Source organism: Amia ocellicauda, chromosome 22, assembly GCF_036373705.1.
Source record: "Amia ocellicauda isolate fAmiCal2 chromosome 22, fAmiCal2.hap1, whole genome shotgun sequence".
Taxonomy (NCBI): domain Eukaryota; kingdom Metazoa; phylum Chordata; class Actinopteri; order Amiiformes; family Amiidae; genus Amia; species Amia ocellicauda.
Genome location: NC_089871.1, coordinates 11990273 through 12014029, shown reverse-complemented (window position 1 = coordinate 12014029; position 23757 = coordinate 11990273). Strand labels below are relative to the sequence as shown.

Below are 23757 nucleotides of genomic sequence, written 5' to 3'. Positions count from 1 at the left end.
AAACTAAAACATTTTGTCAGCTTTGAATAGACAGTAGATGGAATGGGTGCGGTAGTTTCGAACCACTAGAGATGTAGAGATTGCGTTTTCACGGATCGATTCCCCCACACCTCTATTCAGAGAGCCGTAGCACCTTAAAGTGAAGCGCACACAGCCCCTATAGCGCATTTCCTTTCTCCAGACAGTGTCTTTTTACACGGAGCAAAAGTGCAACCGATGTCCTTTGATGTGAAATGAAGCATTTGCGTATAAACCTTATCGAGGGAGATTGATCTGGTAACTAAAGGTGGTTAAACCGTGTATCTTGGGAGTCTCTTTGGTACGTTTCGCAGTCGTGAAAAAAGTTACACCATCCAGTCATGCAATGGTGTGAACTGAAACTTGCTTCCCTAATGATTTTGACAGATCCTGCCTCCACAACAACTTGATATTTGTTCGGTTTTATTTTGCCTGGACTATCGCTGGCGATATTTCTGTGCCACTTCAGTGTGCGATTGCCTGCGTAAGCATGAGGCTTAAAGCTTTTAGTCTACCTGCAGCAAATGACCTTCTGAGGAAAAAACCTTTTATTTTCAACTGAGCTGTTTTGAAGGTGTCCTCCACCATGTGAGAGCAGGTCAGCTGGAATTTTCACACGTGAACGTGGATCGGTCGAACCTTGCTTTCCGTCCGGTGGCTCTGTGGCACAGCGCACACCAGCCTTCACACGGGGGCTAAATGGCTGATGGTTTGGGTGACTGGTCAGTGGTGGTGGGGCAGTCCTGCACAGGACATAGAGGCCTGAATGAGTCTGAAGGGTCTGGCCTTCTCATATCACAGTAAAAAGTGGATTTTTGAGTGGAGGGAAGGTGTCAGCAGTTCGGACGTTGGTGGAGATGGAGCAGGCTGCATGAACGTTGCCTTGATGTACCCAACTTTCCCGTTTCTTTGAGCTCTCCCGAGGGACAGACTGACCGCCATAGTTGGGGGGGACATGGTGGGTTTGTGACAGTGGGAGGCAGATTGTCTGTAACTCCACACCCCCGGTGCTGGAAGGTAAATAAGAGAGACAGGCAGCAGGAGACGACCCTAATGGACTCCCCGAAGGCCTCTGCCGATGGATCGACTCTCCCGCACAGAAATCTGCATCCCTCCACACTTCAGCGAGACCAGCCTGCATTTCATGAATCCTAATGAAGGCAGGAGTTGTATTTCAGCGTGGGTTCGCCGTTTCTTTGGGACAGTCAAATTTGCACATCGCACACTGGTCCTGTCCTTGTGATATGAAAATTAGGGGAAACGGATAAGCCCTCGAGACCCAGGCTGCCTCTGCAATTAATCTGTGCATTTAAACAAAGTGTGTGTGTGTGTGTGTGTGTATATATATATACAGTTTTCCTTTTAAAAGGAGTTGTAGAGTTTATCTCTGTCTGAAAGAAACCCTTTGCTGAAATCCCTTTAGCACCCGAAGGCTGAAGCTGAAGAGATTCTACATGCAAACTGTCAGAACAGGGAACGGGGGACGGCAGCGTCTTAAGGATGGCTTGAATAATTGCAAATACCGAGGAAACGGTTTGCTTTAAATAACTGAAAGTTAATACGTATTTGCAGAAAGCTGTTGTGAGAAGTGTTGGGGGAGGGGGGGCGGGAAATAGACTCGAGATGTTTTTATTTAAATCAACACGCGGACATTGTTGAGCTGAATCACGCACCCTCCTCTCTCGCACAGCCCTCCGGGGTGTGAGGCGTCACTGCACAGTGGGATGTGGGGATTTATTTTATTCATGTATGTATTTGCTGGGGGATACTGTGAATGCGGCAGGGTACTCTGAACTGGCCTAGGACTTACTGCGTGTGCGTAGGTGCTGTAGGTGCTGAAGGGCAGGGCGATGGCTGGGTTGAAGATGCCGAACTGTCCCACCATCTGCTGCATTCGTCGGATTGTGCGCTCCTTGTCCGTGTCGGCAAACTTCACCACCAGACTGGAGGAGGCTCCCTGCAGTGGGGAGGGGGAGGGGAGAGAGAGAGAGAGATTCAGAGCAGGGCTGGGAGGGCTGGTGCACTTTGACCTATGTTGCTTGTCAGCTTGGGTACAAATCACCCGGGCACCATTTGTCACTCCACTGCGGTGCTGAACACTTGTCTTTTCTTACTCATTGCATTTCCTTCTTCTACATGACAGACAGACATTTTCTTTATTATTATTTTATAAGGATAGATATCAGCGTGGTCTGGAATGAGTGATGTCTCTCTATCAACACACTTCAAGGCCTTGAGGATGACTGAAACCACCAGCCTTGACCATTTAACGTGTTTCCTGTGGTAACTGTCAGCCCCACAGCTCGCAGGGGGCAGTGGTGATCACACAGCCCATGATAATCACTGTACTGGACAGGACTGAACAACAGCAGGCCAGGGAAGATCAAGAGAGACCTGTCAGTAACAGATTATTGCACTGGAATACTAGGGAATATTTATTTATATATTTAGTCTTTTGTAATGCATTTGGTTCTAGTTGAGGAGAATGGCACAATAAAAAGCAATGATCATAACATTCAATAACAGAAGAGGTGCCTTATAAGGATTATTTGTTCTGTATTATTATTATTATTATTATTATTATTATTATTATTATTATTATTATTATCATCATCATCATCATCCACATATACTGTATTTTTCTTAGCTTCAAGGTTTCCCTGCATGACAGACACCAGACACAGAGCACACATTCAGACACGTTGCTCACTGTGATGGGATTCTGTATGCCACATACGTGCATTTCCCACACGATCAACATACATCCATAGACCCCTACAGCCACCAAGATATCTACATCAGAATCAATTAGCATCCTGATGTTTCCGTGCCCCGAATACAACAACTGTCCATGTCTTCTAGAGAGCTATATATAAATATATGTTAATTTATTTCCCCCAGTGGTTTAATGTTTTAGACTGGCCCGGTGTCAAATGTCTTTGTGTACTTAAAAGTGATACAAGGTCAAGTCTTGCCAATCTTGCAATTACTCCTCCATATACGCAGTCAATCCTGCTTGACTTCAGTATCGTTATTATTTACATACATCTATTTCAGGATCCGGGCATATTTCAAATGGGCGAGTCTTTTCCTCTTAAACCACCTGAAATGACGTGTCTGGTTATTAGTGGTGAGGTGCAGTCGGCTCCGAAAGCAGAGAGAGACTGTACAAAACACAACCCCCCCACCAGTCCCCTCTCTCTGCCTCGGTGTCGTGCAAAATATAAAAGATTAAAATACAAAAAATAAAAATTGTTGTGTGCCGAACATGGCGCCTTTCATTAAAATTTCAAATCATTGAAAGCAGTACCTGACCTTTCTAATGGTCTGCCTTTCTGGCCCCTGAATCTGCCCAATCGATGCCGGCAAAGGCCGCAATATTATTCTGATCTGACAGCAGAGAAAGGTTGTGCATCAAGGCCAGATAGGAGACTCCCTGAAACTGATGTGAATGTGTCTATTGTGCCTGGGGACAATAAAGCCCGGTCAGAGTAGCACGGAAATACAAATAATAAATAAATTACATAAAAACTCGGCAATAGGGCTCTGAATGTGCGTGTGTGGGTCTGTGTGTTTGTTTGGGCCCAACTGGAAGGGACCTGGAACAGGGGGTCAGAGTTTAACTAAATTCTCGAGGGAGGGTGTGCAGGAAGGAAGACCCTGGCAGAGGACGAGAAGGTATCAAACACGTTCTCGGGCCGCACGGGTAGCTGCCAGCTCTGTGGCTGGTTATGTAAGCTGGCTTTGGAGAGAACATGTTGCCAGAGATGCTTGCAGACAGGTACTGAAGTGGAAGATGAATACAGTTTTCCTTTTTTTCTGTCCTTGTTTTCTTCTCTTCTCCAAGAAAAAATAAATAAATCTTGCAGCATCTTGGGTTCGTCCTTCGCTTCACCGCCCGGGGCCGCCTGCTGGAGGAGGCTGGGCAGGTTGAGCGCTGTAGTGTGCTGTTGACAAGGCCTGGAGTAAACCATCTTTTTTTTCACAAATACACCACTGGACTACAGCAGCCAGGGCAGAGATGGAGTCTGGTGTTCACTTCTGAATCACAAGGCAACGTAAAGGGGATTAGGTGAGGAGATTAGATAAGACATGCATTTTTAGGTATGGAGTGTGTGTTTTGAATACCTTGTGTTCTAAGGAATTTGACTGGGTTTGTGTAAGGCTTTAGCACACATGTGGCAAGACAGGCTGCACAGTGGCCAACCCGGTGGCCATTTTCACTGCCATCTCTAATTGTACAATAGAAGAGAAAAAAGAAAGAATCTATTTAAGTCCTTGCTTGTACAATAATGAGCCCTGCCATAAATTTGCCTGGGTCCACTCTGTTCCCTGGGAGTGCCGGGGTATATTATCGCATGGTATTAAGTCGTCTGCCAGCCTGAGGACTTTGTAAAACGTATTTTCTATCCTGCAATCTGGAGTCTGGTTGCGTGTGTTAATGCTGTTAATTGCAGTCAGTATGTGAGTGCAATGCAAAATCTTCCAATTACCCTTGGAAATCAGACAGTTTAGCTCGCCGAGACGCGTCTCGGTGGTGTCTGCCGCCCACCGCAGACACAAGAGGAGCAGTTTATTTACACATCGGCCCGTGTTTCTTCTGTTCTATTCATCACGTATTCCCACCGACCCCCAGAGGCGTCTCCTGTGTTTGCCGCACGCCTTGACACAGATTGGCAAGTGCAAAACAAGAGCGGCCCTGTCGCAGGCGGCTGTGCCCAGAAAGAAAGAAAGCTCTAACTTCTCCCAGACGCAAGGGGAAAACTCAGACTATTCCCCCACTTCTCAGATTACTAGTTTTTTCCTGAATCAGGGCTCTGCAGGTGCGGCTGTCGACTCTTTGCTCATCTTGATGTTCACTACTCCGCCCCTTGCTCTCGCGCTCTCTCTAGACTCCGCAGTAAGTTTCCTTCCTGGCGTCTCCGCAGAACCAGACCTGCGAAACACGAGGAGCCACCAGGTGAGAAATAACCCAGTGACGCCAGGTAACGCTCTCCCACCCCCCCACCACCCCGATGATGGAGCACAACTGCCTGGGGCGTTTCCGTCTGCATCTCAAGTGAGTCTAATCCGGTAGCTTCTGTTTGAATGCACAGCTGTCCCAAGTTTCAGAGAAGGAAACCAGGCTGCAGCTGATTGGAGATCCAGGTCTTCTGGGCTGCGCTGGAGCAAGTCGACCAGAATAGATCCTGAAATGATTTGTTGTGGTGGCTGTTTTGTTGGGTGGTTTTTTTGGGTTGTTTTTTTCAATAACCACCAGGGTGTCGGCAACAGGTGTGCGTCACTTCAGAACGTGTTTGACAAGCTTTTGTGAAGCTTCCTTAGGTCAGTGTTCTCCCAACATCAAAATGTTTGACAACTTGATTTGTCTGACAACGGTTATGTCATCAGCGTCCATTATGGCCCCCCACTGACATCAATAAGGAACGATTGATCGAGGGTATTGTAGTGACTTGTAGGTCCGAGAAATACACCAGGGGGAGTCTGGTGTTCCCGTCTAAATCAGGCTAACTTCCTGCAGCTTCTCCAAAGGAAAATAAAGGGGGTTAGGTGAGAGATGCTTTTTAGGTATAGAGTGTGTTTTTGTATATTTCTTTCTTTATTTGCTTATTCATTCACTCACTCCTCTGAGTTATATTGTTAGTGTTTTACAATTTAATGATTTACGCTGCCTCCAGGCGGCATCGAATTGAAATGGAAAATATCTTAATAAAGTGCTCAGGCTGCATGGTGCAACAGATTAATTTGTTAGAGAAAGCCTGTTTATCATGTAAATTGCTCGGGCTCCAAAGCTCTGGGGGCGAGTGTGGAAATGTTAGGGTGCTCTGGGAATAATAACAATAATAAGCAAAAATAAAAATAAAAATTATAATCACTTGATTGCCGGGAAGTTATTAAATATTATGAACAATCCTTCCCTGAGAAAAGAGGAGAGGTTCCACACACTTTGAAGCCCAAACCAGGAGACAAAAGGCTTTCTGAAACAAGATGGGCCTGTGTTACCGAACACACAGATAAATAGACAAACACAGAGAGACAGCTCTTCGCAGTTTGTTTAATTGGCCTTAATGACTGCTGCTGCCCTATTTATAGAGGATCACAGGCACACTTTCGTTCGGCACATTCTCCAGCGCAGCTCTGGTCTATCTGATCTGCTTTTCAGTTTCATCCCAGAGGTGTTCTGTGGGATTGTGGTCAGATAATTAATGTCTCTTCAATGCCCAGTTTCCTTGAACCACGACCAGTTTGTGACATGCGACGGTCTGCAGTTTACAGACCTACAGAGAACCTGTAGTTCGGCACAGCCGGCGGTATGTCAGCCATTACTGTGCCCTTCGCTTCAACCCGCCACTCCACAGAAAACGATTTCCGTTACAATCCAGCAACTAACGCAGCGATACTCATCCCATTATCCTTCCTGGTAATACAGTGTGAATTATGCAGATCAAGCATCCCTGATAGCCCTATAGTCCTGACCTAAACCCTTCTCTCCCTCTCTCTCCGTAAGCCCCTGCTTCTTGCCCCAGCAAACGCCATCACCTCCAACAAGGTGTCCCGAAATCTCTGCAATTTGCTTTACAGCCGTGTGTTTTTAATTATTAATTTTGCAGGGGGGGGGGCTCTGCAGTGTGAAGCCTGGCGCGCTGGTGTGAACCGGGGGCTGGAGGAACAGCACAGGGCGTGCGTGCCCGGAATGGAGAGTCCGCGGCGCGTTCAGATCTGACCTATCATCCCCCTGCATAAAAATTGCAAACTTACGCGAACCGAGCCCTCTGAGGTGGAAAATAAGATCAGTCAGTGAGGCAGTGACCCACGATTATGGGTTTATGAACACGGGAGAGATGGAGAGAGAGGGGCGAGGTGTGCATGAGCGCATGCGAGAGTGTGAATAGTCAGTGGCTGCGCTCTAACTCAGGTATACAAATACCTGGCAATGTGCGCCAATACATTGCACTCACAAGACGCATCATTTTTCATTTAATTTTGCTTGTATCTGATGCTCTAGATACGACACAAACTGTACAGTAGTTTGATCTTTAATGTTTTTTTGAAGTTCTTGTCCAGTTTCTAAAGTCTATCGAGACAGACGTGTGAAGTAAAAATAATTGGTTGCTTCTCTACCGTCTCCGTATCCTTCGTACAAGAGCCGGTGACTCAAAGTGCAGAATGGATCAAGATGTGGCGGAGTGGGAGTGTCATTTGCTCCGCTGTGAGCCGACGTCTCATCATTGTTCATTTAGCAATATCTCCATCCACACACACACACACACACACACACACACACACACACACACACACTCACACACAAGCATATATAGTATTGTTTTTATGACATGTACCCAAAGATTGTGGTCAGTTACAATTGCCTAGATTGACTGGTAATTAAAACCCCAATTGTGCAGATGCCAGCCACGAAAGGCGAGATAGAGTCAAGCCACTCGCAGGCATTAGGCAATGAATGTCTACATGAAGAAGAATAATGAATAATAATGAGTGTCTTAGTCATTATTAGCGTATCGGTGTTCACATGGATGTATCTGCGGCCAGCACATGACAGAGCTGTGAATCGAGGGTGCTGATTGAAGACCCTAGGTGTGGGCGGGAAATCGCACCGCATTGGAACACCAAAAACTGTGCCAACAGCAAAAAGCAAAAAAAAACCACTGTGAAGATTTTATTAATATACCACAAAAAACCCTTGCAAAATTCTCTCTCTCTATCACCCTCTCTCTTTCTCTTCCTGCCCAAGTCCTCTGTTCTATTTTTTTTCTTTGTTTTCCTTCCTCCTTCCTTCCTTCTCCCCATCTTATACACAAATGAATAATTCACCGTTGGATGTGGTGAAAGGTGAAGTAAACAAGTCTATCGGTAATCTCCCAAGTGACTGAGCAAAGAAGGAGAGATCGAGGAAGTGTGAGCAAAAGAGAGGGAAAGAAAGAATGACAGAGAGAGAGACTGAGGAACCGAGAGACTGAAGGAGTACAAGTGTGTGAGAGGGAGAGCGAGAGAGAGGAGAGATTGAAGGTCCATGAGAGAGGTTTCCGTGGTGTGTGTGAGAGACTGAGACAGAGAGGGAAATTGAGGGAGTGTGAGAGAGCGAGGGAGGGAGAGATTTTGAAGGGAACGTGAGAAAGGTAGAGGAAATCTGTGATAGAGAGAAAATAAATGAAAAGATGGAGAAGGATGCTCGCTTACTCACTCACACAGGCATAGGTTCGAGGCAGGGTCAGAGTTTGAGCCTGGGTACTCACTGGCATGGTCTGGCTGCCATGGAGGGCACTGATAGCAGCTTGAGCCTCAGCATGTGTGGAGAACTTAACAAACGCACAGCCTGGAGAGGAAAAAACAAACAGAGAGAGAGAGAGAGAAAGAGTAAGGATTAATCACGCAGATCAAGAATAAGAAGGACAGGAGCACAGGAGAAATCTTGCAAAGGAGAAGAGACTGTGGTCAGATGGGAACAGACACCGGAGGCCTGGCTGAGTCTTAACTGCGCTCGATCTCTGTGGTTTTTAGGATGCAGGGAGAGAGACGCACTGTATGGCGTAGTAAAGCACAGCTTGAGGGGGTGGGGGGTTACAAGGTCAATTTCCAATCATAAAAAAAAAAAGGGAAAAATCATTGGGGAAAGAAGGCGGAAACGAACCAATCCCACTGGGATTAACCCCGCCTCCTGTGCCACAAGACGGAATAATTGCTCTGACATGCCCCCCCCTCCCCCTCGTCTTTCTTGACATGCTTATGACCAACAAAGAGGACCTGCTCCGCGTCCAGCGTCAAGTAATTCAGAAGCAATTTTCTCAAGGGCCGGCTTGGGATTTGACTTGCGTGGCCTCCCCGCACTCCCGCTCTCTCTCGCCCCCCACCGAGCACCAGGAGTGCATCGGGGACAAGTGCTGCCTCGAAGGCTACAGCATTGAAGGGGCTACAGAAATGGTTGGGGGGGGGGCTTCTTAATTTCCCCGCTCCGTTGTGAGTTCAGAGCTTACACATCTGTTTGGGAGGAAAGGCTTGAAAGATTGTCAGCAGTCAGTGAGCATATTGAGTGGCCGGCAGCTGGTTTAATAAGGGGCTGATACCATTCTATAATAGAATCCGTGACAGATTCTTAAATTAGCATGCACTTCTTTTCTTATCTATTTACTTATTTATTATTTATGGGTGTTGTTTTTTTGTTTTGCTATTTTGGGGGAAAAACCACCTCAATGTCAGCAAAAAATCCTTAAAGATGAGCACACGCTAGGCAGAGAGCTGGGAAGAAATGAAGCAACTAGTAGCGCAGATGATGCAATTTGCTGCAACTGTAACTCGGCACAGCAGGAACTTTGATCTCCTCACCTTTGCTGTTTCCATCAGGGCCCCTTAGCACGGTACACTCCTCGATCACACCATAGGGCTCGAAGAGGCGGTACACGTCTTCCTCAGTCTGCTGTTTGTTCAGCATGCCCACAAACAGCTTCCTGTCTTCTAGAACAAAAATCAGACAAGGGGTTAAATTGGTACTCTCACCCCCACCTCATGCCCCCTCCCACCCTCACACACAAAAACCCTCTCCCTACAACACCCCTCCCCCAACAGAATCGCACTGCTGGAAAATAAATATCTGGGATATTATTTGAAAATCGGTAGATGCATTTGTCCATAACAATGCACAAGTTTCACAGCGGGGAAGGCCTGGGGTGCCCACTGAGTCTGCAGTGCCACTCGGAGACAGAGCGGTCATGACAGTGGGGGTGGGGGTCGGGGCCAAGCTGGCGGCAGGCTGGGGGCAGGGTGACTCAGTCGTCCCTTCGCCCCTCCGATATAAAGGACTGCTCGCTCCAATGTACGATGAGCTCCTGGCGCTCTGGCAAGACCGCTGTTGCTGACCTACAATATGAGTAAATATAGACCGTTATATTTCCCCCGGATCTCTTCTGCACATTGTGCATTGCTGCTAACTGATTTATTACTGCATACGGATGTATTTATATATTTCACAAGTAGTGTTGCACTCCCCTTTACACCGGGAAATTCAATGGCAGCAGGCCACGGTTCTGGAACTGCATTCAAGCCTGGCACAGCAGACCATGCTGCTGGTGCTTTCTGGGTGGTAGGGCTGTGCCGGTATGACACACTGCTTTTATTGTTGTACCAGCTTCATTTTCCATCATTTAAACAAACAAAAAAATTATATATATATTTTTTAATAATTATATTTTTAGTTTGGTTTGGTTTAGTGTTTTCACCCTGTGTCCTGCCCTGTTCAGTTCTGCAGAGGCGGGCCAGCAGAGCAGGGATCACCCGCAGCCCTGGCTGATATCTGTATTACTGTGCCACGGCAGCTGGTCCCAGGGCCGCGGCTGGCTCCCCCGGCTCCCCGGCCCATGATGCACCTTTTAAATAATGGCGAGTGTCAGAGCGCTGTCTCAGGAGGAGCAGTCCCGCCATGGCTCTTTATTGTTAGTGGCAGGATCAGAGGGTATGTATCAAAATAAAAGCGATTCGATGTGACATCTGTCAGGGTGGATTGGAGAGCATTTATCTGCAAAAGGAACGCGCTGAACTGGAAAATAAAAGGCCAAGATGGTCCTTCCTTTAGCTGGGGGGGGAGGATACAAGATTGGAGAGTGTAAGGGGGGGTAGTGACTGTGCTTGCAGCAGCGGAGGCACGGATCCGTACCCCTCACTGAGACTCCGGTGTGCACGCACACACGCACACACACACCCTCCCGTATCATCCTGTGGGAATCTTACTGTGTGAACCACTCCCTCGCCTATCTCCCACACTGAGCGCTCAGCACTTTGCGTCACGTGGGTCGGCTGGCATTTGTTAATGAATGTCTTGCTTCTTGAATGGCACTGGTATCCGGCATAATATGGCTTAGCACAGCACGGAGCAGTTCTGTGCAATAGGGAACAAGCTGGCCCCTCCACCATCGTTGCACTGGGACCTTGGCCTGGGGAACCTGATGCCGAAGCACGGCAACCCAAACCACCAGCAACGTGTCCTCACCGTAACGTTTGAATGCCCTCGGACTGATGTCTCGGCGTCGGCCCCTCTCTCCGTTACCGAACCTACACTCGGAATCTGACGAGTGCCAAGCAGTCAGTGAGGTCTCCGCTGACGACACCAGCAGGGTGGTTTTTAAAAGACGATAGCAATTTAAAGGGAGGGGGCAAGCGGCGCACATCCAGCAAAGAGGAGCACTCGCAAGCTGTCCATGTTTAAGGAACACGGGAGCAAAGCAGCGCAGGCGTGGGAAGCAGAGAGGGAGTCATATTCTCTGCCATGTGCATTCGGTTTCGTAATATCCACTGGGCTCTCATCCACCGTGGAGAAACTGGGCACAACTTGTCTCTCAGAAAGAACAGCATTTTGAAAATAACTTTGAGCGGTGCATTAAAATTCATCACCTAGCCTCACTGCTTTGCTTTGCTTTGCTTTTAGTTTGCTTTTTTCTACCTCAAAAAATAAGGCAACACTTGAGACATTTAGGAGAACTCTCATCTGACAGACACATTTACATAATACGTAACTCCTCCTATATGCGAACATACACACACACCCTTATAAATAACTAAACACTTCTAGGGGAAGCCCCAATTGACTCAGTCTTGCTCATGCTGAGACCAAGAGCCGCGTTACTAAATCATTAAAAAGCAGAGCAGTAATGTTGCTATTAAAAACCATCGCCACGCAATGAGAACGCTGTCCCACTGCACAAGGCTCGCGTTTTATTTATTAACTGTATTGACTGACTTTAATGCGCTGTTTGCGGATTACAGTAGCCCTGTTGGGAACCCTGAGCATACAATTACCGGCTACAGACTGGGTACTGGTTGGGCTGCGCTTTGAAAAGCTCTGTGGCACACTGAACTGAACTAATTGTCTATAGCTGCCCCCCCTCGAGTTTTGCAGCTCCAGCATAACAGACCAGCGCTAGCCTGCAGTGTGGAGACGTGAGGGCATCTCCTAGTTAACTGCTTTGAGCTGGTGGTTTTTAACTATACAGAAATGACCCTAAACTTTATTTTAAGCCAACAGTTTAACACAGTGTGATTTTTGTTATAAAGTTTCTTCGTTCACAGTGCAAGTGCAAGACCTTCTGTTCCATCTTAAATTCCATTTAAGGGTTTTGCACGCGTCCCTCGATTTGTGTTTGTTTGTTGGTTCCTTTCCTTGCCGTCTATAAAAAAAAAAAAAATGTGTCCTGCGACCGTGACTCTGGTGTTGAGTGATTCACATTAAGGACAGATGATTCTGCGCCTCTCCTTTGTCAAATCTCCGTGATCTTTACAGGTGAGGCGTTTCAGGATGAGCATCAGGGAAGCGGACATTTATTCGCCTCGTCGTATTAACGACCATGCATCAATGAGGTAGAGAGGGAGAGAGAGGGAGAGGGGGAGTTGCCATGACAACCCCTTATACAGCAGTCTGTCAGTCATCTGTCAGTGAAGTGGGGGTGGGAGGGGTTCGTTCTCCCATCTGTTGGGTGAGTTATGGTGTAAATAGAATTGATTCTGCTGTCAACTCCGAAGATGAGGACAAATTATTAACGATATCAGAGGAGTGATTTTAAAAAGGTGTGCAAAGTTTCAGAATAAAGAAAAAAATAAACCCTCTGTAGGACTCTTTAGATCTTAAAGGAGCTCTCTTTCGCAGGTAGAGGTGACAGAGAGAATTATTCAACACTGGAAGGCTCAGCCCGCCTAGGCAGCAGGTAGCCTCAGCACATCCGTAACTAAACGTTCCTCTGGGATGCATTAGGCCTCTCTGTTTTAACACCATGCACTTTGACTCAAAAAACAACACAATGGTCCCCGGCCACTTTATCGACAATCTTGTACATTTAACACACACCGCCGTTGTGCGTGCATTCCAGCTGAAATGCACAAGAGAGAGAGACCGGGGTGTGTGTGTGTGTTGGGGGGGGGGGGGGGTGCTTCAAACTGTTGCATCATCCCTGAAAAAATTGTTTACAGACAAAGGGAATTCGGAGCATAGAAATCACTCGGGTTGCTTTCGCGTAGTGCGGTATTGGCAAGGCATTGCAGCTGGATTTCCGATGTGATGATCAAACATTCTTGCTCGAGGCACTGAGGACATGCCCTTCCCCGCCCTGCTCCCCTTTAACAGCACAAGACTTTAGAGATGCATAATATTGGCGGAAGAAAACAGGGATGAGAATTGGGACTCCTCTCAGCTGGATCCTTTTAAAAAAAAATGTGAACGGCAGGCTAATGCACAAAATACACCCCGTGTCGCCGGAAAAGCAAATCTTTGCTTGACAATGTAGGAGAAGACAAGCAGGAAATATCCCCACACTGTTCCTATTTTCTTTTGAGTTTGTAACCTCTACCGATTCCCAACATAGGACTCATTTTTACCTGTTGCATTCCCAATTTCCAGTTCCAACAAATCTATCAATTTCCCTCTCTCTCTCTTTCTCTAACATATATATTTACACGAGCATTGCAGTTCTATTAATATTGTCTTTGGAGATGATGGAATTGCTTTGCTCCTGGCAGCCTGTTCACATATAAAGTTGATATTTTAAGCATCTCCATTTCTACACACCCCAGCCAGACTTCACATTTCCTCTACCACCCTCATAGCCGAGGCTCTCCTGCACCGTTGGTGCGGAGTCACAGAGTCGGCCTGTTTCCTAATTATCTTCCCTTCCCTTCTGTCGAGGCTGATTCATGAGGAGAGATGCAGACACTCCCTGCGTCCCCTTGGCCGCCGCTCGCTCCTCTCCGCTTACCTTGCCGTGATCTTGGAGGCTAATGAGTTACCTTCATGCAGCAGTTACTCTCAAGTAATTAACTTTTTTAAGGAGAAAATTGGCTACAGCGGAGACAACAAACTTCATTAAGCCGCCAACCCCCCGAAAGCCAACGCTCGGATCACCGGCAGACTTCCCGTTGCGCTCCTCTTAAAGGAAAAGACGAGCTTGGCTGTTCGTCGGGGCTCGTTTGTGTCGGTTTTCTCTGCTTCGAGGGTGATTAATTGTTCATGGTGGGCACCGACCCGAAAGTGCCTTACCCAGACGTGCCAGGTGTAAAATTCTCTGTGGTAAAACCGCTGTAGTGTAGAAATGCTTCCCAGAACACCACTGTAAAAGTATTGAGTGTTGAAAACCTGTGTTGAGTAAAGCAAGGAAAAAGTGGTTGCAGAACTCTCCACTGAGGTTGTTTTATGTCTGCGAGATATTCTGGGGAAGCTGCCGGCGCTCCCTCCTGCACGCCTCTCTGGTGTTTGCGTGTGTGAGTTGCCCATGTTCACATGTGTTCCTCTCTGCACATGCGGATAACGTGCCGTCCAGGCCACCCCACAGTCGAGTTTCTCTTGGAGACAGACTTCCCAGAATCCCACAGGGCTGCTGCCTCAACAAACCCAAATCCCCAGAGGGCCCTCCTAGTGGGTGTTCATGCTGTGAAACTTCTAGCACACATACATGCTCTTAAGGGAGGAAGTGTAAGGAAAAGCAGAAAGAACAAGAGAGAGGAAGACGCCAAAAAACAAGAGAAAGGAAAGCTGCAGAGAGAGAAGGGTGGATAACAATGGTGTTGAGAAAGATTTGAGAAACAGGGAAGGGAGGAGGGTGGGGGGGATGAGAAAGTGAGAAGGCTTAAGAGAATAAACCTTCCAAGCATACATTCGTCAGCACAGCTTTGTGTGGGAGAGAAGTGAGGCCGACTCCTGCTGGCAAGGGAGGCTGGGAAAGCTGGGTTCATGTTCTGTGTAAACTAAACTGCCCTGCTAGTGGGAGGCTGGGTGGGTGGGGAGTTCACATCCACGATTCCTCTAAGGCTTGCTTCAGACCTTGGTCAATGCCAGCTATATATACTACATGCACTCACACCGGTTCCTGCTTGCATTGATTTCTTAATCCATATTCATATACAAATCCTGATGTTTGATGTCAGCTGTACCTTTGCTCTCGAAGCTGCCGTGCTGACAGTCTGGAGACGAGCACGCATTGTGAAAAGTTTTAAGGCCAGTACAAATCCTACAGATGAAAAGACTGAGCCGATAAGCATGGCTGAATTGGAACTTCAGGTTCCTGGGGTCCTCTGCAACGCCAGCCCACAAAAGGCCACAGAGATAAATAAGGCGTTGGCTGTGTGGGCTTGTTCTCACATGGCATCCTTCTTGGAGACGTGAGGCTCTACCCACACTCCCAGTTTGGTCACAGAAGACGTTGTGTGGAGGGACGATCCAACAGACGAGGTATTACATCGTGCCACCACAGGGCGGCACAATCCAGAGTCACATGAAAGGGTTAAGACATGCTCTGGGATGGCGCTCCAGGCTGAGACCCCTGGCTCGGGCTACCAATAAGGGTGTAAATCACTGTGGGAAACCGGGAACTGTGCTGTCGTTCTCAGAGACCTGATGAGAATCCCAGCACTGAGGATGCAGGGGGTACAGCCAGATTTAGGGATGGCAGGACCCACTCTGATGCGTTTTGTCTCGGATGGGGCATGTTGGCTGGTTTCTAGTGGCTGGTGCTGTGCTGTACTTCTCTTTATGCTTTGAATTCTCTTTGTGTCTGCTTTCATACCCATCGCTGTTCTCGAAGACATGGAGGAGGAGAAGGCCTGTCGTGTTTCGTGTTGTCTTTTTCTTGTTCTCTTGGCTGTGCTGTCTCTTTTTTTTGTTCGTTTTTTTATTTTTTCTTCCTCAGTGATATTTCTGCTTTTCATTCACTCAGCTCTTGTCAGTGCTGCTCTTCTGGGGAATGCTTCAGTCCTTTTTTAATGCTTTTTTTGTTGTTGTTCCTTTATGTGTTGCCACTTGCTAGTGCTAGTTGTGGAGTCCTGTTTCCAGCCTTCCAGCCCCACACAAGATAAAACCCTCAGCCTTGGTTACCATGATGCTGCTCCACCGTATCTGTATAGTTCTGCAGTAAACGTTGCAATTCCAAACAACGCTCGGCCTCCCTGTGGAACAATTAGGACCGAGTGCAACTCCTAAACTGCTCTCCTAAACGTTTTGCACTTCTGTTCACAGTCACCATCAGCCGTTTCCATTCAGGGAATTTTTGTCCTGAGTAAGGGGTTTGTTTTTTCTCCTTATGTGGTACAGCACCTGGGAAAGGCATACAAGCTGAACGGTTCATTCATCTCAACTGAAACAAACACATTAAATCAAAGACGTAGAGCAGCCGGGGCTGACCCGATTCGGACCGGGTAAGATTCGTTCCTCACCTCCTTGGCCACATTTTTTTTATATTACTCCCCAAACCCTATATTCTGGATGCTGACAGCTCAGCCTTCTCTAACAGGGTCCCTTGCCCCCCTCGTGCCTTGAAAATTGTCCTCCTGGACTATAAATAAATCCTCCCTGCTGAGCTGCAGCCTGTGCCGGTGGAGGTTATCCAATGGAAGAGCCAATGGGGTTTAACAGGCAAGGGGAGACCCATCGCTGCGGCCCTGTGTCCACCCCCACGACCCATTAAAAACGGATTAGAGAGAGAGAGAGAGAGAGAGAGAGAGAGAGAGAGAGAGAGAGAGAGAGAGAGAGAGAGAGAGAGAGATGGCTAAGGCCAGTACTCAGTCTCTACAACTTATTTCCCGCCCCCCCCCGTCCCCTGCGCACCTTGACAGACCCATCTGTTTTCATTGTCGGGGTGCTTTGTTCAATATCTAATGAAATAAATATCTATATATCGAGCAAAGCATCAGGAGATGGTGGAGTGAGAATTCCGGGACTGCCAGCCATCCGCGTCGCCCTCCCTGCGCTGCTCTCCTGTTGTTACTCCTGATATCATTACTGGTGGCTCTGGGTGCTGAAGCAATCATCCCATTGGAGCAGTTACTCAAGACTGACTGTTCACTATATGTTATACATGTAGTAATACATGCATCCCATATGGCACAGATATATATTTTTAATATGTGGCAGAAAAATATGATCCTTATATTTGTTGTATGCCAAAATTGGCCCTATTTCTGTGTATATTCAAAATCCAGGGGATGTGTTTTAGTCTGTAATCTTTATAATTATTTTTTAGGCTGCAAATATATGGTGAGGTTCATTTCTACGACACATTTTCAACATTGAACATAAATAAATGGATCACAGACTAAATTATATTTACAATATATCCCAAAAAAAGGGAGGTAGATTTTCACATTTCTACTGCATAATAAAAATATACATCTGGGCCGTATGGGATTGCACAGCCAAACTTTTAGCGCTCATCCGGCATTGCGTGACTAACTCTGCATGTATAACTAACCATCAGAACCGGAGGGGGAGAGACCATAGATGGAAATGTGAGCTTCCAATATGTTCAGAAGAATCTCCTTTTTTTTATCATCTGCTCCAGGAGAAAGAGTGTGAGATCTCCTTACATGACAACCACCCAACCCCCATCCCTCCAGGAGGCCAGTCCTGTTCTGAGCAGCTGTACTTGCGTGAGCCCCCTGACCATCTCAGCTGAGCTCGGGAGGGGATGGGGGGGAGTGCCTTGTCAGCACCGAGGATAAGGAGCAGAAAAGACGGAACAGAAAAACAAGGAAAAAAGCGCATGATGTGATGTGATAAAAAATGCATGGCGGAGAAGGAAGCTGCATATGCTGGCGACACTGTCTCCCTCTCCTGCAGGGCAACTACACACTTCTGCCTCCAACACAAGGCTTTGTCTGAACTACGAGAGCCATTTGCCCCCCCCATCTCTGTCCCTCTTTCCACTATTATCTTCCATCTCCTCTACATCTCCCGCACCTCTCTGCAATGCACACGGAAAGCTTAGGAGTTTCATAATGCGCTGTGGAAGTTTCTGTCTTTTTTTGGGGTCAATTGGTTTGTTCTTTATTTCCGACTTTTCTCATTGTTTGCTGCCTGACTGACTACTGTCCCCACATCGTGGATCAGAAATATAATAAGCTGTCTTCCTGGCTTTCATGCTCTGTAGTACCGTAGAGTGAGCAGCAGTGTAGCAATGAGGGGAGGGGGAAAAATAGACTGGCGGAGAAAAATAAATAAATAAACGTTACCACTGCAAAGCCATGATTGCAAACGTTATAAAGGAGTGAGGGACAGGTTACAAATGGAAAGCAAAGTGGGGATTTGGAGCTGTCCTATATAGCATCACCCAAGTCTAAAAAAACAAACCACAAAAAACTTAAACCTGTCCTTTTAAATGAATCCATCATCATTTGAGAGGTGCTAAAGTGGAAAAGAAAGTTTTAATCCTTTCAGCACTCCGTCAGCGTTTTATTAACAATGGCACATTTATTTATTTAATAGTTTATTTTTTCCCATGTTTGTGGTGATATGAAAATGACTGGCGGAGGTGGGTCTGGGGGGCGGCTGCATTTCAAATATCAATTGACGGTGTCAGCGCGGCGCAGTAATGTGAAGGATTATCTGAAATTAGTTTAGTCAATTCATCATTTCAAAGGGCAGTCGGGCTGGTGCTGATTAGTTATTGTACACACTTGTCAATTAGGGCTCCCCGGGGAGCAGGCGTCGCGGAGATTGCAGAGTCGTATTTGAAATAAAAAATCCAGAAGAAAGAGGGGGAAAATGGAGAGGCTTGCCGTAGGGAGACCAAACGCCAGTTTTCCATTCACACCTCCTTCACCATATCCCTGCACAAGCCAGGCTCGAACCTGCCTGAGGGTGTGCGTGCTTCTGTGTGGGTGTGTGGGTGTGTGTGGGTGGGTGTGTGTGTGTGTGAGTGTTTATGTTTTGGAGGGGGGAGTATGTGGAGGTGGGTCAAGGCTTTGGAAAAGGGTTTAGCATTTTGCATGGGTTTGAATTATGGAGATGCAGCTGAGGCTGTTTGGGCCCCTGGATAACTTGCTCCAGTCTTATCATCAGTCCCCCATAATGCAACATCTGCATGAAGACACTATGGGTGTGTAGGAAGCATTCAGTGAGGGAGAGGTGAGCGTTCATCACTTCTAAAGGCGAGCTAATCACCTCCAAGAGGCTTACGTGAGTGGGGGGGCATATAAAAATTGAGCATCTCATTTAGACTTCCTAAAGAAACCTTTCTATCGGTTTGTGGGGTTTCCTTGGGTGGGAGGGGGGCTGTGAAATGTGTGGATACCTATCTGTATGCACTTTGCTGCGCGCCTGTGCTATTTCCAGGCTGATCTCCCTCAGTAAACTGTCTTTTCTGGAGATGCTGAATAGAGAGGCCAGGAGCCCCATTGTTAGAGCGTGGCTGAACAGCTCCAGACAGTCCCGCCTCCCCGGAGAGCTCGGCTTTTAGGCGGGCCATGGCTAAGGGCAGGTGGGTGGAGGGGCACAGGGTTGGCAGGTGAGGTGTTGTAATCGAGGGGGGGGTTCAGTCAGTCAAGTGAATGGATCGTGGTCTTACAAGGCTCCTTAGGAGACATGCAGGTTCAGAAATCTATTGCAGCCTTCTGTGCAGCCTCTCCGGGGGGGCGGCTTTGTCTGTTAGGAAAAAGGGAAGAAAAAAAAAAGACTTCCTGATCCGCAGAGAGGACCTCTAGGTGACCTTTTCTGCTGCTTTCAAAAGAACTCGCCGCCTCTCCCCTCCTCAGCTGTCTGGCGGAGCGAGATTCGGCTTTGGGGATTCATGCTGAAGTACAGTGTGGTACAGTCGGTTTTGATTGTGTACTTATTTGTTGGTGGTTTTATTTAATTGATGTTTTTGAATATCCATCTTTTTTACAGGGTTGGGAATTATTTTGGTCCAAACGACATTTACTATTGGCGAGGGTTAAAGTAGTTTAACAGAGACGATTATTGTGTGAGTGTGAGTGTGTAGCTACAGCACTAGGCCTGTAAAATATTGTCATCTTATTCTGAACAGCAAACTGGAACTTGGTATTTTAATGAAGACATATCTGCCATTCTCTCAAAGATCACTCTCGTCTTGAGCAGAGAAGAGAACCCCCGTTCCATTATAACCGCAGATTCTTTTACTTCTGCGCCAATTAATTAATAAAATGCTTTACTAGTAAACCTATTCTTCTGGGGCCAATCTGTTGCCAGTTCTGTCCTAGAAACTAAAAACAGAATCTGAGATGCAACAACGGAGAAGCCCCACACATCAAAATACTGTGATATACGACAAGTGATTAAAAATAAACTAATGTGCATACAACACAAAACAGTGCGCACCCCCCTCCCGGCCTATCCTGTATCCTCACCCCTTGAATTATGAGAACATTTGATTTTCTTCTCTTACCTCCCAAAAAAAGAAGGGGAGAGAATTGCTAAGATGTCCCTTTAATTGTGTTTAATTTTCCCCTGATATAGCTCCCCCTGGACAGGCTTAGCAGAGAGGTGGCTGTTAACTCTCCAACCTTCCTCCTCTTTCTTTTGATGAAACCAAACTCTCTACCTGCAGATGCTGGCACTCCCGACTGTAGATTGGGCGTTTGGAGCCTCCTTCATGGGCCCATAGGTTTACAGTGCAATCTACACACTCCAGCAGCCTACTCCCTCGAAAAAAACAATAGCGAAATGATGTGTGTGTTTCACATGTCAATACCAGCCTTCTGCATCAGGGCAGCCCCCTACCAAACTTCTCATGATCCCCTTCCACCCCGTCTTCTCTGTCTAATGTCTAAGCATTGAGGCAGAATCACCTAGATACAGGTCCAGACTCAAATTGTGCTGATACTGAGGGTCTGACACGGGGGGAGGGGGCTCTGTGCTCCTGTGTAGCTTGCCAGGATCCCCGGGGTCAGCGCTGAAGAAATTACACAGCAGGGGCGAGGGTAAAGGGGGGGTCAGTTCTCGTCAGATTTGAAATTGAAGCATCTCTCTCCTGCGCGCACTCTCTCTTTTCATTATTGCTAATTTCTCTCTGTTTTTTCTAAATTCTCCATCTTGACTTTAGCCCTCTCTCTCCCGTGGCTACTCACATGAGATACAAAGGAGAGGGGGAAAGCAGATGAATGTGCTTTGATCTCTCTGCTTGGCTATTTTGTGTAATTCCCCCCTGATGAATAAGCCAGTCTGGCACAGGGGTCTGGACGCTGCACAGAGCGCAGACGGATGCACAGCAGCCAGCAAAGGCAGGCTTTATCATCCTCCTTTCTAGCTCCTTGCAAACACGGTCCTCTTATGACATTAACCTTAGCATGTCTGCTCTATAGGGTCATGGTAAAATAGGCATCACACTAAAACACATCACAGCATCATGGTCTCAGACACTGTTCTTTTTCATATAGCCCAATGGGTTACAAGATCTTTTAAATTCCTGCTTACGTCAGAGCGCTTTTTTTATATTAAGTCCCTTTTTACTGTGTAAAAAGAGATGAGACTCCCAATTGATTCTGACCTTCAGGGTGTGTTTTGGGCCTCCTTCAAACAGTGTGAGACATTTGCAATGAAAAAAAGAAAAGCAGACAAGACCTCGGTAGTAAGAATCCAGCAACAGGCTGTCGCACTAAAGTCCTGACCAATCCGAGGGAGCAGGCCGTGGCCAATCACAGGAAACATGCACGTGCTGACATGAAAGAGGTGGGCCTATCAAATGGCAGCACTTGAAAGGAGCCGACCAATCGAGAGGCAGGGACACGTAGCACCAGGCTGTGTGTGTTCCTGTCTAAATATGATGACGACGACGACGATGCCTCCGTGCTTTTATCATCAAACTGGGCTTTGAACCTTCTGCTGTCTGTGCCAGTGGTCAAAGTATGGAGACCCATGACAGACCCTGCACAGACACTGAAAACAATTGTCAGCGATTGTCTGATGCTCAAGTGATGCAGGATTTAATTTTCCTGAAAATCCAATTGGTTCAGGGATCAGGGCACAAGGAAAGGACCTGTTCTCTTTTTTTCTTTTCTTGTTTTCCACCCTCCTAGGGGAGCCAATTCCAGAACACATTCTCCGACTCAAATCAAATCTTTCTTCTTCCTTTCCTTCTGTTGAGAAAGCACGTGGTAAATTGCAGTGCTGAGCCTTATGGCATTTCTTAGCCTTCTGGCTCCTGTGCCTCACTGCAGCCTGTGTATGATTTCAGGAAAATCTCCCTGCTGGTGTAGATTTCATATCTACATGCTGGCTTTACAAGCACCCTACAAAGACACTAACCTCAATTTCCCTCCTTTTCACATAGGAACTGTACCCTGAATAAGCAGCATGCACCCTCTGTCGCAGCCTATTACTCCTATACATTAGTATCTCTTGTTGCATCTTACTGTGTCTGAATAATATGGGTGCCTGATGTTGTATCTGTACTCGTGTGTCAGGAATATATGAGTTGCATAAATAGCCAACTTAAAGATCCACTCCCACTAATGGGAAAAATAGAGCACAGGGTAAGATGTTTTAAGATGTTTTGGCATCCCTTATCACTTATGATTTAGGTTCCTTGATTGTTTTTAGATTTATATTTGTATTTATTTTTGGTCAGTATCATGCTGGAATGCAAATTCAAGTAAACAACAACAACAACAACAAGGCAGGATCTAAAAACAACTCGGACTCAGACGTGTGCAGCAGCAGTAAAGTGCCCCCTCCCCAAGACGCTTGCTTTCTTTGGGGCTTCAGTCATCGTTCTTGTGTTGCAGGGAGTTGACGTGACGAATAGCCGTGCAGGCAGAAACAACAGTGCGGGATTATGCAGGAATGCGCATAAAGATATAAAACACGTTAGAAACAAAATAACTGGAAAAGGCAGATGCTATAAACTGCTGCCTTAATTGGTTTGATTTTAAAACGCTTTCTCCATCATATTAAATGTATTATCCAGGGCAGAGCTCACTGGAGATGCACCGTCTCATTTACAAGACTAATCTTCGGGGACAGCGTGATTCCCAAGACTATTTCTGTTCATTTATCAGCAGCGTGAAGTAAAATCAAACCATGACGATACAAACAATAGCTCTGATTCAGAAACAGGCGCAGGACTGCAATTGTCAGTGGTGCGTGAGATCTGTATCAATGTAATGGCAGCACTTTTTAATCTATAATTTCTTGCTTTCGACTTTTAGAGCTCAACCCCCCCGACACACACACACACACACCCCACCCGCCCCCCACCCTTACTAATGCTTTATAAGACAATTTACAGTTGTCCTTGGCTCAAAGGCAGCAATACTTGAAACTGCGTTTAGATTTGGTGCAGACTTCAAAGAGAGTGAGAGCTTATTCCAAGTATTGTGTGCCCCGAGGCAAAAGCGTTTCAGATGCCTGTAAATAGCCCTGGTCTCTCTTCTAAGCCTCCTTGTGAATTTCATTCTCCACTGCTCTCCGGTCTGCCTTGATGCGCGCCTATCGCTCCTGCAAGATGCCAGTGGAAAAAAACTGCTCCCGCACAGACCTGTTGACTAGTCTCCTGAGCAAGCCGGCCTTCGTTACAACGTACGAGTTTACGTGGGTCTTGGGGGGCGTAAATAAAATAGTCACAACCAAGCACAAACTTAAGTTCAGTCCCCCCCACCCCAGAACAATCTCTCCCTCATTAGGAATATTTGTTATAATTGGCATTTACAATTATGTTGTTTTTTCGTGAAACAACTTAGACGTTGACAATGTGTTTCTTTATTGTCTGTGACTTCTTCTCTGGGGAAATGCACAACATCGAGAGTGGGATTCGGTTTATTTCTTTCCATGAACAAACTGCCAACATGAGCAAGCTGGCAGCGTGAGTGGAGCCAGTTTACAGCCGCTCGGGAAACCCACGTGATCTTTCGCTATTACCGCAACTGAAAGGTCTCGGTTTCCTTGCTACTTTTTCAGGCTGCCTCCCGGTTCAAATATACGCTGATGGAAATCAAATGCACATTACAGAAGTGTTGCATTCAGTC

General features: G+C 46.8%; 1 protein-coding gene across 2 annotated transcripts in view; it reads right to left on the bottom strand.

Moving 5' to 3' along the window:
* celf5a (cugbp, Elav-like family member 5a) overlaps nt 1-23757 on the bottom strand; it is a 139869-nt gene that overhangs the window by 16621 nt on the left and 99491 nt on the right. Inside the window, exons 4-6 of one of the 2 annotated variants that reach the window (XM_066695561.1) lie at nt 9358-9486; nt 8271-8350; nt 1829-1975 (exon numbers count right to left, since the gene is read on the bottom strand). In XM_066695561.1, coding sequence (XP_066551658.1) covers nt 1829-1975; nt 8271-8350; nt 9358-9486 — 356 coding nt within the window. The remainder of the gene's footprint in view (nt 1-1828; nt 1976-8270; nt 8351-9357; nt 9487-23757) is intronic. The other variant, XM_066695562.1, reaches the window with a different exon arrangement.